The 18,141-nt window shown below is 44.4% G+C and overlaps 1 protein-coding gene across 14 annotated transcripts in view; it reads right to left on the reverse strand.

Annotated features, from left to right (window-relative positions):
- The window catches only part of CACNA1C (calcium voltage-gated channel subunit alpha1 C), a 664,664-nt gene that overhangs the window by 122,764 nt on the left and 523,759 nt on the right, over positions 1 to 18,141 (reverse strand). For all 14 annotated transcript variants that reach the window (XM_037064774.1, XM_037064760.1, XM_037064762.1 and 11 more), the window contains 2 exons: positions 10,616 to 10,776; positions 9,187 to 9,412 (listed from right to left, as the gene is read on the reverse strand). In XM_037064774.1, coding sequence (XP_036920669.1) covers positions 9,187 to 9,412; positions 10,616 to 10,776 — 387 coding nt within the window. The remainder of the gene's footprint in view (positions 1 to 9,186; positions 9,413 to 10,615; positions 10,777 to 18,141) is intronic.

An 18,141-nucleotide genomic window follows, 5' to 3' on the forward strand; every position in this document is an offset into this window, starting at 1 on the left:
GAGGTTAATGGCAGATTTGCAATCAGTGGAAGTTTTTATCCTAATTGATTAAAACTATGAAACACACTCACTCACACACCAAAAGGGAAAGAGACTTAGAGAAAAAGTGAGCAGAAAGAGAAAGACTTTAGAGAAAAGTGAGCAGCTGCAGAAAAAGTATTTCATGTCTTGGACCTCAGAGAGCAGGGGTGTCAAACTCATTTTTACCAGGGGCCAAATCAGCCTCAAGGTTGCCTTCAAAGGGCCAAATGTAATTTTAGGACTGTATAGATGTAAATACTCCTTAAGTAGGGGAAAGGAGCTTGGTGCTGCCGCTAGGTAGAAACAAGGTGCTGGGCAGATAAAAGAAGGTGGAGGGCTGGATTTGGCCCTTGTGCTTTGTGTTTGCCACCTGTGTCACAGAGGAACCGAGGAACTAAGCATCCTCTCTTCAGAACTATGCACATGTGTGTACACATGCAGAATTCTGGGACTCAGCCCTGGAAGCATAAGCCACCCTGTCATCCTCAGACAGTCTACCTGCATAGTCATCTTTGGGGCTAACTTTTCCTTTCAGTCTTCCTGTGGCTCTGAATCACTCTTTCCAAAGTGTACCTGTGGCCGTGCCCATTCCCCATCAGACCCAGCCCACTGCTTTCTTCTTAACGTACAGTGCAGGTCAGGGCTTCTGCCCTGACCAATTTCCTTGTTACTTAAATTCTCTTACTTGCTGACCTCAGCTTCCCCTCTGCCTCCCTGGATTTAATTTGTTGCCATCTGTTCAGGGTAGCTTGTACCTCTGTCACTCTTTTGCTCCAAATCTGTCTTTTGTTTGAGTCCTATGGGTATTCTCCCTTCTCTTCAACCATAGAAAGTAGCCTGAGCTTTGCTTGAACTGAAAATTTCATCTTGCGAACTTTTCACTAAAATAGCTCAGGGCCAGGACCTTTTCATTTTAGGTATAGAGCAGAGCTTCGAGCTTGGTATAAAAGGAAGATCTTCACAGTTAACAGTAGCAATAGCTTTGGGTGCTTTGCAAATGCTCCACCCTACTTCCTCTCTGTTCTATACAGGGTCATAACTAAATTTATGCCTGTCCCAACTGTTCTTGTCCCAAGAGAAGAGGTAAAAAAGCAAAAAACCCCTTTGTGTTGGTGGCAGAGATCTATTATTGGTAGAGTGTTTATAAAGCAAATTTCATGCAGTGAATCTGTGTGGTACCAGCTTCTGTACACTGTTGCCAAGAGTGGGGGTGGGAGGGAGGCGAGGGAGGAAGAATATGCTCCTGTGAGGTAACCTGTGGGTGCAGACAGGTTTATCAGCGAGAAGCCCAGCCTTCCCCTTGCCTCTCCCTGCACCAGCCACAGGGACATCGGGTGGTTGTATAAGGACCAATACAATACTTCAGGAAAATTGGGCTCTGGACCCATCAGACACAATAGAGCCTGGGGGTATGATAGGAGGCTGACCTGGACATATGCTGGGCTAGGAGGAGCCAAAACTGAGAATTCTAGACTCTCAAGGTCAGGGTCTGGGACAGCCTGGAGCTTGCTCAGGGCCAAATCTACCAGGGTAGTTCTGGCTCACACTTAACCTTGTCCTTCCACTCTGGGAAGAGACACATTTTATGGGTTTCACCTTAGAGTCAAACCTGCCTTGGATAACAAATTCAAAGGTCTTTCTTCTCTCTTTGCATTAGAGGACTTGGTCACACCGAGAACAGAACCTACATGGAGGAATGTGACCTGGTCAAGCTGGCAAAGTGGTCTATTGCCTTAGGAGGCTTCCCTAGACAGTCCCTGTACCACATGTGTCAGGGTTAGGGAGGGAGTACATTAATACCATCCTCACCTGTGCCTTATACCAGTCATCATTCCAGAAAAGGACCACCCTTCATATAAACAGCCAGTGTGCAGGCCTTTGAGTCAGGGCTACCTTGTCCAGAGACCCTGGCCTGGGAACTAGGCAGATATCTGATTTAGTTGTTAAATAATAGCCCATTTGCAAGCTCTGAGCCTCCGCAGGCTCTGAGCCTCCACAGGCCCTGAGAAGAGTGGGGGCTAGAGGTGGTGGGTAGGCAGGGTGGGGCAGTGTGGGGACAGATCTGAGGCCCTCAGCCTCAAGCTGACAGGGCAGTGCAGATATTTAGAGCTGGGACGACCTGCAAAGGTGGTCACCATTCACGAGTTAGTCTGTGATGAGTCAGCCCATTCCCATTTCAGGGCCCAGGAAGGGGGCCGCAGAGGAAAAGCAGTAAGAGAAAGAAAGGGAATTTAAGGTTTAAAAGGGAAATGGCAAAGGTGGCTGAAGGGATTGTGCTACATTTAAAAACCAATTGTATTAAAAAAGGAGGTATCATCAGTATATTGGAATCACATCTAGATTTAATCTAACTGAATCTCTTCTTCCTTTCCCTATGTCAGACAGAGTTGACAAAGAGTAGACAGATGAGGCATCAAAACTCAGCAACAGGACTTCCAGTCAAGATGGAGGCGTAGGTAGACACACTGAGCCTCCTCCCACAACCAAAATCAAGGACAACAAAAATTTAGAAACAAAAAAACAACCAGAACTGACAGAAAATTGAACTGTACAGAAGTCTGACAACCATTCATCCAGACCAGTAAGAGGGGCAGAGTTAGAAGCCAATGGAGAGGGGTCTCAGCAGGAAAAAGTGGTGGCAGACCCCGGAGCACAGGAGGCGGCTGGCAAACCCCAGGTGTGCAGGTGGAAGACAGCAGACCCCAGGTGCGGGGTGGCAATGAGTAGACCCAGCAAGGTGGCTGGCTGACCACAGTCACACATTCGTGTGCAGATAAACAAGGTGAAAACGGGCAGCGAGACAGACTGCTCAACCCAGCATCCCAGCGCCAGGAAATAAAGCCTAAAAGCACCGATTAAAAACACTTGTGGGGGTTGAAGTGCCAGGAGAAACTCCCAGCCTCACAGAAGAGTTTGTTGGAGAGACCCATGGGGTCCTAGAAAGTACACAAGCCAACCCACCCAGGAATCAGCACCAGAAGGGCCTGATTTGCTTGTGGGAAGCAGCAGAACAGACTGAAATCCAAGAGAGAATGGAGCAAGTGCCATTGTTGCCTCTCTGCCCTGCCCCTACATACAGCATCACAAGCCAGCAACTGGGTTGCCCCACCCTGGTGAACACCTAAGGCTCTGCTCTTCACTACATAACAGGCATGACCAGACCCCCCCCACCAAATGGCCTAAACAACAACAACAAAAAAAACAGATCAAAGCTCCAGAGCAAATACATCTAAGCAACCAAGAGATAGCCAACCTATTGGATGCACAACCTATTCAAAGCACTGGTGATCAGGATGCACACTGAACTGGTTGATTTTGGTTGCAAATCAGATGAAAAAGTGAAGGCTACACTAAGTGAAATGAAGGAAAATGCACAGGGAACCAATAGTGATGGGAAGGAAACTGGGACTCAAATCAATGGAGTGGACCAGAAGGAAGGAAGAAATGACCAAACAGGAAAGAATTAAGAAACAAGAATTCAAAAAATGAGGAGAGGCTTAGGAACTTCCAGGACATCTTTTAAGGTTCCAACATCTGAATTATAGGAGTACCAGAAGGAGAAGAGGGAGAGCAACAAGTGGAAAACTTACTTGAGCAAATAATAAAGAAGAACTTCCCCAGTCTGGCAAAGGAAATAGACTTCCAGGAAGTCCAGGAAGCTCAGAGAGTCCCAAAGAAGGTGGACCCAAGGAGGAACACACCAAAGCACATCATAATCACATTAGCCAAGATTAAAATGAAGGAGAGAATTCTAGAAGCAGCAAGAGGTAAGGGAATAGTCACCTACAAAGGAGTTCCCATCAGACTGTAAGCTGATTTCTCAAAGACCTTACAGGCAAGAAGGGGCTGGAAAGAAATACTCCAAGTCATGAAAGGCAAGGACCTACATCCAGAATTGCTCTATCTAGCAAAGCTTTCATTTAGAACGGAAGGGCAGATAAAGCGCTTCTCAGATAACATCAGGTTAAAGGAGCTCATGGTCACCAAGCCATTATTATGTGAAATATTAAAGGGACTTATCTAACAAAAAGAAGATAAAAACATGAACAGTAAAAAGACAGCAAAGTCACAGTTATTAACAACCACACCTAAAACAAAGGCAAAAACAAACTAAGCAAACAACTAGGACAGGAACAGAACCACAGAAATGGAGATCACATGAAGGGTTAGCAACAGGGGAGTGGCAGGAGGAGAAGGGGAGAGAAGGTACAGAGAATAAGTAGCATAGATGGTAGGTAGAAAATACAGAGGGGGAGGAAAAGAATAGTATGGTAAATGTAGAAGCTAAAGAATTTATGACACATGGACATGAACTAAAGTGGGGGAATGTGGGTGGGAGAGGGTGTGCAGGGTCGAGGAGAATGAAGGGGGAAATGGGACAACTGTAATATTATAACCAATAAAATATATTTTAAAAAAACAACTCAGCAACATTTAGAGCTCCATCAAAGCAAGAGAAAGAACCCAATCCAACAGAAACCAAAGACCCACTGGCATGGGTAATTTACCCAAAGATGACAAAGATCTTGGCCACGTGTATGCCTCTCTGTTCTTCCTGAGGTTGGAATCTTATCTTCCCTATTCTTTCCCATTCTCACTAATAGTACTATGAGTGTCTAGTAATTAATTGACTTATAGTCTAATACAGGGTTCCTAGTCTTGTTGTTTTTTTTTTCATGAAACCCATAGGATTATAACACACATGCCCAGCATACTTCCTAGGACATTCTCACAAAAACACACAAAATGTTCACAAAACACATAAAAATGTAAGCATGCTAATAATCCCTTTGTTGCATATGCCACATTCCTATTCATCATATACCAGACTCCCTTCAAGCTGCACGGGTGAGTGGTATGTCCAATTTGTTCTTGTCCAGTCAGAAAAGCATTTGGCCCTGGCTGGTGTAGCTCAGTGGATTGAGTGTGGGCCTTCGAACCAGAGTTTCATGGTTTGATTCCCAGTCAGGGCACATGCCTGGGTTGCAGGCCAGTTCCCAGTGGGGGACACATGAGAGGCAACCACACATTGATGTTTCTCTCCCTCTCTCCTTCCCTTCCCCTATAAATAAATCTTTATTAAAAAAAAGAAGAAGAAGAAAAGCATTTGAGAAGACAAGTAACCAAGGGGGAGGGTGTTACAAGAACAATATTGAATTTATTTATGTTTATTTTTTCAAAGGGGAAACCACAAATTTTAATATTTTACCTCATAACAAATTATCTGCCATATACTCTTCAACTTCTCAGACACACTGTCATGTCATGACATCATGGGTGAGAGCCACTGGCCTGGACCAGCATTCCCAGCTCTCAAACCAAGGCTCTGGGCACAGGAAGGGCAGCTTGGAATTATAGGATGGGATCCTTGAATCCATGTCTACACTAAGCATTACAGCATTCTAAATAAATAGCTTGTCTTGAATTGACACTACCACCCTTCAATATATACAGGTGTGTAGGAATTAATAAAACTCATACTAATTTCAACACTGCTGAATTCACAGTAGTTCTTTATCATGTGTTTTCTCTGTCAGGAATTATCAAAAGTACAATCTTAACATGGTTAGGGGCTACAGTACAGAGAAGAGAGTGGAGCTGTATGAAACAAGGCTTCCAATTACATAAAAAGTTTCATCCTTTTAGGCAAAAATGTGGACAAAGGACAGCAGCAAAAAATTAGGCCAGTATTTCTCAAAGCAAGGCTACTGAGAAACACAGAACTCTCCAGTTGCTGGTCAGAATCTCTAGAGGTGGGGTCTTTAATGAGACCTCCTAATGACTTCAACTAAGTCCGAGAATTGCAATCACTGGTTCAGAATACACTGTGAAAAACAGTAGTGAGACATCACAAACTATGCTCTGAGAGGTTTTAAAAGAAGGAGAAATAGATTTGTTTGATGGCAGGACCATGTGCAGATAACCTCCCCGTCAAGGGACCCCAGTGCCCACCCTGGTCCATACTGTAGGCATTTTCTTGGTCTCTGGGGTATATTAGAGACAAGGTTCAGAGGGAGCATGGGATTCCCCTGCACAGTCAGTCTTTTTGTTGTTTTCCAAAAGCCCCAGAGGGTGTGGACACTGGAAAACTGGAAGATGATGGTCTTTGCCAAAGTGCTTCCAATTAGATAATGAAATTATTCTGTTTATAGAGTTTATAGAGATCTGAAAATAACACTAATCTTTCTCATGGAGGGGCCATGGAAGGCTCTCTGATAGATTTGAAAAAATAATATCTTGGCAATAGTTTCAGATTAGAAATAAATTATTGATTAAAAATAGAATGAATGTTAAATCTCTTCAAGATGCTATGGCAATCTCTAGGAGCAAAAATTCTTTTCTATAGGAATTAAAAAAACAAACAAACAAAAACACCAAACATGGACTTTTGAGAATTATTTATGGGGCACCAGAAACTCCAAATTAAAAATAGCTATCACCAAACCCAGGAGGAGAAAGTAGAATCAGCAATTATCTAACACCAAGAATCAGGGTGCTAAAAATCTCTTAAGTCCTGTCTCAGGAACATAGACAAAAGAACAAAAGCTACATGATGGCTAAAGACAGTTTAGCCATCAACTCTACACAGACCTGAAACCTGGCAGAGAGACTTGCCTTTTAATCCCATCTTTGCCCCTGAGCAGTTTGTGTGGTCTTGTGCAACTGACTTCACTCTCTAAACCACCGTTTCCTCATCTGCAAAATGAGAACAATGACAAACTAGTCTATCTTCACCATCTCTTACAGGTAGTTGTGAGGATTATGGAGCAAGCGGCGCATGTGAGAGTTCAATCACTCCCCCTGGCACAGAGACAGCACTGATGCATGTTAACAATGATTGTTTTTATATTTCTGCTACATTTATTTTAAACCAAGAATGTCTGTAATGCCAAGATATTCAGGACATTCATAAAGAGCTCTTTTATTGGGGGTGGTTGTTGTTCAGGAGTGCTAAACTTGTGGGTTTAAAATCTGCACATACTCTGAGCCCATCGTCTGATTGTAAACCTTCCCCAGGGGTGCTTTCCTGCTCCCAGTTCCCACAGCAGGGCTTGCCACAGAGTATGACATGGTGGCTACAGAAAAGCAGAGAGTGTGTGTATGTAGACCACTATGAGCTCTTTTCTCCTTAATTATAATTAGGGTTATAATAGATCTCTGGTTGCTGAGTGTCTCCTGTGCTCTCAACTGTTCACTAAAGTGAACGTTTGAGACACCTTTTCCTACTTGACCCTTGGCAACACCACTAGAACAATTAATCGTGTGCAGGTGTGGTTGCTAACACTTTGCAGAGAACAGTGATACCTTGGGATGCTTCATAGGCCCCCGACTGACTCACTAAGTCACAGTCAGTCACAGTCAGAATACTCTCAGCAGGGTCTGCTTAACTCCAGGTCCCTGAATGGAAGGTAACTGATCCCAGCCCCTTCTTCCAACACAATCCAAATGATGGTCTCAGTGCTCCTATTCACAGTCAGGCTACAAAACAGCGATTTGACGAGAGAGGAGGCCTACTCCTCCGGGGTGCATAGTTTGACCATGCCCCCTTCCAGGTGTTTCTGATATCCCTCTAAGGCTGACCACAGCCACAGTGATGAATATACATTATACTGCAACTCAGATGTGTATCTACCTCATAGATTTTTATGAAACAATGCATACATTCATGCAAGGCCTTCTGATGTTTTCTTATTCTATTTCATTCTTTCATGAAAAACAAGAACATAGAAAAACTGCAACCTTTATACAACTGATGGGGATGTACAGTGGCCTAGTCTCTGAAAAATAGTTTGACATTTCCTTAAAATCTTAAACAGGGTTAATAATTAACCTGGAAATTCCACTGCTGAGTATATACCCAAGAGAAATGAAAACATACATCCAAACAAAAACTTGAACATCAGTTATTGATAGATGCATTATTCATAGTAGCCAAAATATAGATATAAACCAAATGTCCAACTGAGGAATGAATAAACAAAATGGGATATATATCCATCCGATGGAATGTTACTGAGCCATAGAAAGGAATGAAGTACTGATCCATGCTACAAAGTGGGGGGAAATTAAAACCACTATGCCAAGTGAAAGAAGCCAGACACAAACACCAGGCCTTGCATGATTTCATGTAGACAGTTGTCCAGAACAGGCAAATCTATACTGGTTGCTGCTGGGAGGGAAGGTGGGAGAATGGGGCGTGAGTATGAGGTCTCCTTTTGGAGTGATGAAAATCTAATACTTGGTCAGTGCAAAACTATTTATGTGAATACATATAAAAATAAATTGTACACTTTAAAAGGGTGGATTTGTTAGTATGTGAATTATATATCAATACAGCTATTTAAAAATGATGGCTGTGGGCCAATAAATGGATTTCATCATCCCAAATGGGTCACAACACAGTTGAAAATTGTTGTCCTCGAGCACACCTCCCACTGTCCGTGCCTAGCTGATGCCTGCCCTCTACATGAGAATCCCTGATTGACCTGGAGAGTCAGGAAGACTGCAGTCTTTGGGTGGGCAGATGGACAGACAGATGGAGAGGGGTGAACATGTGGAAGGAGGAATCAAAGCCAACTGTGCAACAATATCCATCACCCTTCTTTAGTTAAGGAATCATGGCTGTACCTGTGGCATCATGCACTTGGCTAAAGACCATGTTTCTATCTCATCGCTGGGTGGCCATGAGAACAGAGCTTTGGATGAGATTTCTGGGAAGCACTGGAAGGAGCTGACTCAGTGGGATGGGTGTTCCCTTCGTCCGCCCCCCCCCCCCACCCCCGCCTCCTTCTTGCCTCAAATTGGAACACCATGGCTCAATCTCCAGAAGCCATCTTGTGACCTAGGGGTGGAAGGCAGGCCTAAGGCTGGCAAGGCAAAGAACAGGAGACTGGGTCCCAAGGCCTTCTGGAAGCCACCTGGGCTGCCCACCTCTGGATTTCCTTCATATGACTGAGCCAATCCCTAATTTGTTCACACCACAGTCTCTGGAATTAGCAAAGGGATTTCTAACTGATATGCTATCTAAATGAATCAAAGCTCCCCTTACTGTAGGTGAGCTGAGGACAGACCCATCTAGAAATAGCAGCTGCTTTCCCAAGTAGGCCCTTCTACCTCCCTGGCTTTTGCAAGAACTCCCTGAGTCTCATGTCTGAAGGGAAATACCTGGTGATTTTGAATATCCTCAGGAGCCGAACACATCTAAGCACAGAGATGCCCAAGGGAGACATGACCTTGGTCTCCACCAGGATGGTCTCCAGGATGCCCCCACACACAATGAAGCAGTCAAAGCGGTTGAAGAGTGACACGAAGTAGGCCTGCAGGCCCAGGCTGTACATCTTCAGCAGCATTTCCGCAGTGAAAAGGGCCAGGAGGGCCTTGTTGGCCGTGTCTGGCAGGTTCAACAGTGGGGTATGGTCCAAACAGGTATGAGAGGAGGGAAAAGGGGGGAGGGGGAGGAAGAAAACACAGTAATTAATCACCATTGAAAAACAAACAAGCAAACAAACTCTTCCTTCCCGTCCCAGCCAAGATACCTCTCCTATTCACTGCCACTAAAACAAAAAATTTAGGGCCAAATCCACATGAAAAGATATCTAGTTACAATCACAACAAATATTTATCAAGTACAGTAACCTCCCCTTATCCATAGGAGATACATCCCAAGACCCCCCAGTGGATGCCTGAAACCATGGATAGAGCGGAACCCTGTATATACTTATTTTCTCCTATACATATATGCCCTAACAGGGCGAGATGTCCCCACACTACTCAGAAAGTGTGCTATTTAAAAATTTATGAATTGTTTCTTTCTGGAATTCTCTCCATTTAATATTTTCACACTACAATAACTGAAACGTTGGAAAGCTAAAGTGAGAATAAGGGTTGACTACAGTATCTACTACAAAGGCTTTGCATGACTTAGTTTCTTTACTTCTCATAGCAGCTCTGTGATGTAGGTATTATTACCATTGAGCCCATTCACAAGCCAAGCTGGAAAGCCAGGCCACCCAAGTCTGGAATGCAGCCCCTGTGTCTGCCGAACTCCCTGGGAATGGTGCTGAGGCCCTGGCTAGTGAGTCTTTCTCCTGGGGCTCCAGGAAATGGCATGGGCACTGACTACCCATCAAGGACAGCTCCCTGTGCTCAGGCCACTGCTGTCCTTTCCTGCGGTTTGCTCACCTTGACCTCATATGTCTTGCAAGTTCACCTGGACGTACCTCCATAAATACCTGGAGGCCAAAATAAAGCCTGAAGTATTGAAACCTCCATTCTGGGAGGTTGGCAGCCAAGGGTCCGAGCTAGCCAAACAAGGTGTAGTATGTGTCCTTGTCACCTGGACCCAACAGTAACTATAGGGGCAGGCAGATGGTGTGGACCCAGCCAGGTGAGCCACAGCTGTGTATGATGAGGTTGTGCATTTTCTTGTGGGGCTTGAAAGCTGCCAGGCTCTTGGTGTCCTGGCATGGCAACTGCCAAGAGCTGTGGCCACTGGCTGCTTTCCCATCTACCTTCTGCCTGAGCTGCTCTTCCCTGGGATTTAGGGGTGAAGTGGCTAGAGTGAACTGGGAGAGCACCGTGGGCTGCTTCTCACCTTGCACTTCTGTGAGCCAGTGGGGCTGGTTGTAATGTTCCGAGGCAATGGTGAGCGTGTTGAGGAACACCAGGAAGATCACGAGCCAGTAGAAGACATTGGACTTGACTGCAGCACGACACTTTCTTCTGCAGAACCGATTCCACCGACGCCAGTAACGACTAGAAAGAGGCAGGCAAGAAGAGAAGGATGGGAGGGAGGTGGCTATGAAATTCAGATTTCTTGCAATCTGAAAGGCACCACTGTGGCTTCTTTTCACCTCATAACTGATTTGGCCTCACTAGAGAGCAGCACAACTTGGTACCAAGGGGATAAGCTTTTCAGCTAACTGGGTTGCTGCCACTTAGCTCTGTGGCCTTGGGTTTGTCCCTGCTCCCCCCTAAGCTTCTGTTCTCTCACCTGTGAAATGGGAATAGGGCCAACCTCACAGGGTTGTTGTGGGAATTGATGGACCATATACGCATCTGGCATAAAAATGGAAATATTTTATTTTATAATAATGGCAGTATTATTACAGTAGTGGTGGTAGTATTAGGACTAGTGATGTGTTGCCACAAACAAAACAAAACCTCATGTATGCTCAGTACCATATTAGGTGCTTCTCGTTAAGCACTCCCTAGTTCTCTAAGTAACTCTGCGAAGCATGTGTTGTCCTGATTTTGAGGAAGAACAAACAAAGGGCCATGGAGGTTAAGTCTCATGGCCACAAGCACACAGTGGCAGTGGCCCCTTGGTCTTCTCCCAGCCCCCCATCTCTCACCCTTACTTCATGCTGCCTCATCTGTAAAATGTAAGGGCTGAGTCTACAGCAGAGCTCCTGTGCTTTTGGGGGGATACAGAATCTGCTGAGAGTGTAATGAGTATTTAGATCTTCTGTTCAGAAAAATGTGGGCACCCACACATACACACACCTCTACATACAAGTTCATATAGCACATGACCCCCACAAAGCTCAGCCCTGGTCCATACAATGTCCCCTTGGTCTCTTGGTTAGAGACTGCTGTCAGTGAGTCTCAACCCTGGCTGTGCATAGCATAGCATCACCTGGGAAAAGCTTAAAAGATGACCAAGAAACTCCACCAAAAACCAGGTCCTAAGCCTAAACCAATTAAACCCAATTTTCTGGGGGTTAGGTACTTTTTAAAATAGCAAAACAAACCAACAAATAACCCCTGCCTCCAAACCTGCTGGTATTTTTTTAAAGCCTCACAGATGATGCTAGTGTGTAGCCATGGCTAAGGGCCATTAAGCTACATGGTCCTGAAAGAACAGACACATTTCATAGCTCTGTGGTGGAGGGGTTTAAAGCTTATCCCTAATTTCATCCTCATGATGCAGAGAAAATGTATGGCCATATTTGGTAACTCTCTTGACCAAACATTTAACAAGTATTCCCAAGGTGCAAAAACTAGAAGGGTAGGGACACTAGAGCTATGCTTGGGAGGGAGATGAGAGGCCATGCCGAGGACTTTGACAGGGAGAATGAATGACAGGATGAGATATGATTTTAGAAAACCAAACAACTAACAAAAACAACCACTCTGTCAACTTCTAGATGAGGAACAGGATGAAGGGTGCTCTGTCAGACACCCAGGTTGAAGAGGATGAAGGCAGTAGTTATGTGCATGGAAAAAAGGACACTGAGTTGACACCAATTTTGGAGGCAAAATCAACAGTCCTTTGAATATGCAGGGTGAGAGAGAAAGGTCTGACAGGGACATCCCAAATGTCTAGTGGGGTGATTCGGAAGGGTGACCCATCTAAGCAGTAGAGGTGCAAATAAGGAGAAGCAGTGCTCTGGGCATGGAGGTTGCTCTGAGGAGAAACTGAGGTGCTCAGCTCAGGAAATACACTTGAGGTGCTGGCAGGTCCTTTGTAGAGAGACCTACCAGGCAGTTGCAGATGGGGAGAAATAAAGGATCGGGTAATAAAGAAGGCATGGTGGGGGGCGGGCAGGGACAAAGCAGAATCTTACAGCAATTGTCCAGGAACATCTGTATTCACATCTGTATTCTAGGTCTCCAGGCAGGTAGACCTCTGCTGTTTATGGAGCCCTTCACTCATCCCAAATTGCTTCCTAGGATAGCTTGACTTCATCTATATTTCTACCTGCTGTCCATGGAAAATCCTGTTAGCAAACCTTAGTGAATATCTATAATGAGATGAGAGAAGTGGGGAGTACATCCATGAAGGGTGCAGCTTCCTCAGAGCTGCAGAAAGCTCCATTTGGGCTTGCAGAGCAAGGAAGGTTTAATTGGGTGGTGTTCTAATCTGACCCCTGTATCACCGTGGCATTGAAATGCCCTCTTCAATGAGCGCCAAACCTTTGTAGGGGATACTTACTTGCTACCTAGGGGAAAGTCACCACACACAGAAGAAATGCCTCAGGGTCAGAAAATTAGTGCTTCCAATGCACTTAGGGAGGCTTCCATCCTCCACACATATTGCCCTGGGTAAGAGTGAGAATGTGAGGCAGTGGAGGGAGGGGTAGGAAAAGGGGACAGGAGTCCCGGGTGGCTGGTCCTTAGCACACAGCGACTTCTGGAGATGGCCAGACCTTGGTAATGAGGAGTCTTATCTTGCCAGGGCAGGATTCTGCTTCTATCCTGTTACTGCGGTTATTAACATTGTAGGGGAATTTGGTGACACCATCCTTTATCCTGAAAAATGAATTTGCAAGACAAACTCATATCTGACCTTAAGAAGATTACATTGTAGTTTCAAAAAGTGCTTTAAATAGATACAATGTCATGTTACAGAAATCACTGACACTTGTCATTCGGAATCCAAAGAGATCAAGTTTGCCTTCTGTCACAGTATGTAGGAGCCGACTTGGAGTCAGTTTAGTGCTGAGAACTTAGATTAAGCTCCTCTTCCCCCAAGTCTGGGGCAGTGGCTGCAGGGTGCGACATGGTCAGGGGTCTGTCCCCTGGGTCTGGAACAGCTCTGGTCAAGCCCCTTCAGGAGTGGCTGTCCAACAGGGTAGGACTCCTACCTCGTGCTGTTTCTGTGTGCAGCCATTCGGGATAGTCACACGGGTTTGAGCTGTGGTGGGGGTGGGGGTAATTACTACCCCAGGAAAGTATTTAAAGATAATTATACACCTCCCACTCTTCAAAATATAGCTTTGCTTGACAACTGGTTTCTTGGCAACGCTTCCTACTGTATAATAAATGTAATGGTTTATTAGAATGTGTAAATTTATTTGTGTTTACGTATACATAGAGGATATAGAAATTAAATGATAAAATAGGGAGGAGAAATGTGCCTGCTGTTCACATTCCCTGCACACTAACTGGAAAAGTCGCCCTAGAAATAGAACTTTCCATACGCAGACATAGGGGAGAAGGATGGTTATGAATGTGTCTAATCCACTTCTACATCATTGCATTTGATAGGGATTTTTTTCTCACTCAGCTCAGGTCCTCTTACCTCTTTCCAATACTGGGCCCTGCTCTTGCCTTTCTACTTACTGGGGCTGTACCCCCAGGGCACAGGACTATGTCCCTGCTATGTCCTGTCCATCCCAGCTTCCTCACCATGCACTTTTCTAGTCCTCCCAGACTTAGAACTATTGTCACACTCTCTCTGCCTTATTAATTCAGTTATATATAAAAGAAACACTTACTGAACACCTACCATGGACTAGGTACTAGGTATTCAACAGTTAACATGCTAGACATGGACTTTGTCTGCATAAAACTCATGTGGGTGATACAGACCACTGAAGAGTGGGCTTAGTGCCAAGATGGGCTTGGCAGAGGGCATCCTGGCCGGTCATGGAGGGGCCAGAAAAGAGCTTCCCAGTTATTCTCTACTATATGGATCAGCAATGGGATCATACTGTATCCAGTGCAGGCCATCCTACAGTGAGGACACTTGCTGACAGGCTGGCAGAGCATCAGGGACAAACTATGCAGATTTGAAGACAAGTTTTGAGAGCCCCAAGCCTCTTGTGATCCAGGGATGAGGGTGGGTATGAGGAGAGAACAGTGCTCCTGAAAGAGGTTGCTTGGCATATAATTTTTGACAGTCATCTAGAATAGTAGTGGACACTTCAGGGTCTTTATAGTGGCTACAGAACTGAGAACAAGCAACACAAAAAATTATTAAATTTAATTATTTTATATATAAGTAACTTAAAAATGGACTATAGGGCCCTGGCTGGTATGGCTCAGCTGGTTGAGCTTTGTCCTGCAAACTGGAAGGTTGTAGGTTCAATTCCCAGTCAGGGCACATTCCTGGGTTGCAGTTTGGTTCCCAGTTAGGGCTGCATAAGAAAGGCAACCAATTGATGTTCCTCTCCCTCTCTTTCTCCCTCCCTTCCTCTCTCTAAAATCAATAAGCATGTCCTTGGGTGAGGAAAATAAATAAATAAATAAAGTTTTAAAAATTAAAAATGAACTATTAGAGGTTGGGGAAAACCTGGGTGCCTTGTTGCTCATGGGATAGCAAAAGTGGAGGGAACTTTGGAGGTACATTTCACTGAATACAGGGCAAGATAGTCCTCCAAAACTTTAGAACTTTGTGGGATCTACTTTAAAACTCTGTAAAATAGAGACCTGGAAACCTCAACAGGTGATCTGATTAACCCTTTCAAGTTGCATAATACTTTCATAATCATTTGTTCCCTGACCATGTAAATCCTATTCTGGCCTTGGCTGTGTGGCTCAGTGGATTGAGTCCCAGCCTGTGAACCAAGAGGTCTCCAGTTTGAATCCCAGTCAGGGCACATGCCTGGGTTGCAGGCCAGGTCCCTGGCTGGGATGCATGACAGGCAACCACACATTGATGTTTCTCTCCTTTCCCCTCTCTCTAAAAATAAGTAAATAAAATATTTTAAAAAATAATAAATCCTATTCTGAACAGTGAGCCCCAAATGTTGCAAAGTTCCTTACTGTAACTAATTCCTGATATTATAAGTCACTAATTTGCAGAATTTTCCCTAAAAGCTCCATTCTAGTGTTTCTTTTAAATAAACTATAATTTTGTATCTTTCAGTTTTGCAAATAGAATATGCCAATCTGAAGCTCAAATTTTGTTATTTTCCATTGTTAAACTGAGTAAATAATCAGGAATGCTTTGATTTCTTTTTTAAATTCAAATTTTAGATACTTTGGATGAGGGAGCAAAACAGACACTGTTTAAAGGTTATTTCTGAGTTGCAAAAATTCTCTCCCCCAACCCCAGCATTCACTAAACTTGCTTTTTTCCTATGTTCTCTCATTCTATCTTGGCTGCCAGAATTGGACACGAGAAAGTATGAGGACAGATTTTTCTTGCACCTGTAGTGGAAACCTTAGCATCACACAAGAACTGCCCCTAGTGTACTTGGAAATTTTGATGGCATTTCCAATTCATTGACAGCCATTGATATTTCCTAAACAGACACCATCCGTGGGCCAAAGAATCTAGAATAGAAGGCCACAATGTGATAGCTGGTCAGACCCTTTAGGGCCACACTGTCTGGTGCAGTGACCGCTAGCCACATATGGCTATTGAGCACTTGAAATGTGGCCACTCCAAATAAGACATGAAGCAAGCATAAAATACACAATGGATTTCAAAGATTTAGTATGAAAAATGAAATGTAAAATACCTCAATAATTTTTATGTTGATTACAAGTTGAAATGATAATGTTTTATAAACAGTGGGTTAAATTTATTATGCTAAGATTAATTTCACCTGTTTCTTTTTATTTTTTAACGTAGCTACTAGAAAAATGTAAAAAGTACACGTGCAGCTCATATTATATTTCCATGCAGCAGAACTGCTATAGCGCTTCCACCCCAAGCCCAGGATACAAGAGCTAAGCAGAAACAGACTTCATCAGTAGGACGACACAGTAGTTAGCAGTGTGGGTCCTGGGTGTGGGTGCTAGCTGACCTGCCATATAGGAGCCATGTGGCCCCAGCCTCTCTCAGCCTCAGCAGCCTCATCTAAAAAGGTGTTTAATGACAGTGCCAACCTACCAGTGATAAGTCTTCTGGGAATACAAAGTTTCCTCACTGCATTTCCCTTGTATCTTGAAGAGAAACTGCAGAGGGAGAGACCCCTCCCATAAGTCAAATAGCTGGTGTGCAGGGGGTTAAATATACAGCAGGTCGAGCCAAGTCTCAAAGCTGAGCAGAGTCGGAAGTTTAGGGGCCCACTGTTCCTTTCCATGTAATGAGAATGATATTTTGGAAATATTTGCAAATGTATTTTTGTCCCTTTACTCTTATTCTATGTGTGGGGTCTTTGGAATTATCAGAAGCACAAAATGTTTTCTCAGCTTTGCTATCCAATTAGATATTTTGTTTGAGTATGTGTCAAGATTCATTCATTCACTCACTCAACAAATACAGGGGTAGGCAAAAGTAGGTTTACAATTGTGAGTACGCAAAACAGTTAATTCTTTCTTTATTTAAAAAGATTTCATTTATCTTTAGAGGGGAAGGGAAGGAGAGAGGGAGAGAAATATCAGCGTATGGTTGCCTCTTGTGCATTCCCTGCTGGGAATTGGCCTGCAACCCAGGCATGTGCCCTGACTGGGAATTGAACCGCGATCCTTTGGTTCACAGGCCCGAGCTCAATACACCGAGCTACACCAGCCAGGGCTAAAACAGTTTATTCTTGTATTATTATTAATTATTGAATTATTTTCCATACAAACAACTGTAAATCTACTCTTGCCCACCCTACCTACATTTGTTCAGCCCCTGTTGTGATCCAGCCACATCCCCAGGTATGGGAGATAAAGCTGCAAAATTCAAGCATTATTATGGAGAGAAAAAGGACATCTACATTCCTAGGGCTTTCTTTCATGTAATAAGAGCGAGGCCTGGTATATTTGGCCCTAGATTTTTTTTTTTTTTGTAAAGCAGGTCTTAAGAGAAGCAGAAAAGAAAAGCCAGCATTTTCCAGTTCCAGTGGAAATATGGGAGAAAGAAGGGTCAGAAGTGGGGGAAGAAGTCAGATACCAGAGTCCTGGGGGGTCCAGCCCCAAGGGCTTAGAGAAGCCTGCTTTAGAAACATACAGGAGACCCAGGGAGGCCTAGGGACTGTGGGGCCTGTTGGCAGCCTCTACTGGTGCATACATCAGATCTGCAGAACCCTGGGAGAATGCCAGCCCTTGGCTTAGAGCTCTGTCTAGGCTGATGCAGAGATGGTGGTGGGAGGCAGGGAGGCAGGTAGGTAGATGGGCCTGCTTAGTGTTCCAGGTTCCCCATAACTTGTTCATGGAGTGCGAGGGACCTGGAAGGGGGTCTGTGCACTCATGTGGGGTATGAGGTACTAATGTCAGTGGACCAACAGAGCTTGGGGGTCAGAGAAGAGAGATGGATATTTCAAGATCAGATGCAAATATGGGTTCCGGTGGTGGATGCCTAAACCAGATGAACCTGCTGTACCTCAGCAGGAAGCAGCTCAGACAGTAGCTTAGACTAGCTACTATACAGCAGGGATAAGCAGAGGACTTGGGGGGGGCATTCCAGGACCAGTCTTCTTTAAGCCCTATTCACCTCCCGGGGTTTTGAAGTCCCCA

This window comes from Sturnira hondurensis, unplaced genomic scaffold, assembly GCF_014824575.4.
Source record: "Sturnira hondurensis isolate 20B ecotype Veracruz unplaced genomic scaffold, ASM1482457v3 Scaffold0015509, whole genome shotgun sequence".
Taxonomy (NCBI): domain Eukaryota; kingdom Metazoa; phylum Chordata; class Mammalia; order Chiroptera; family Phyllostomidae; genus Sturnira; species Sturnira hondurensis.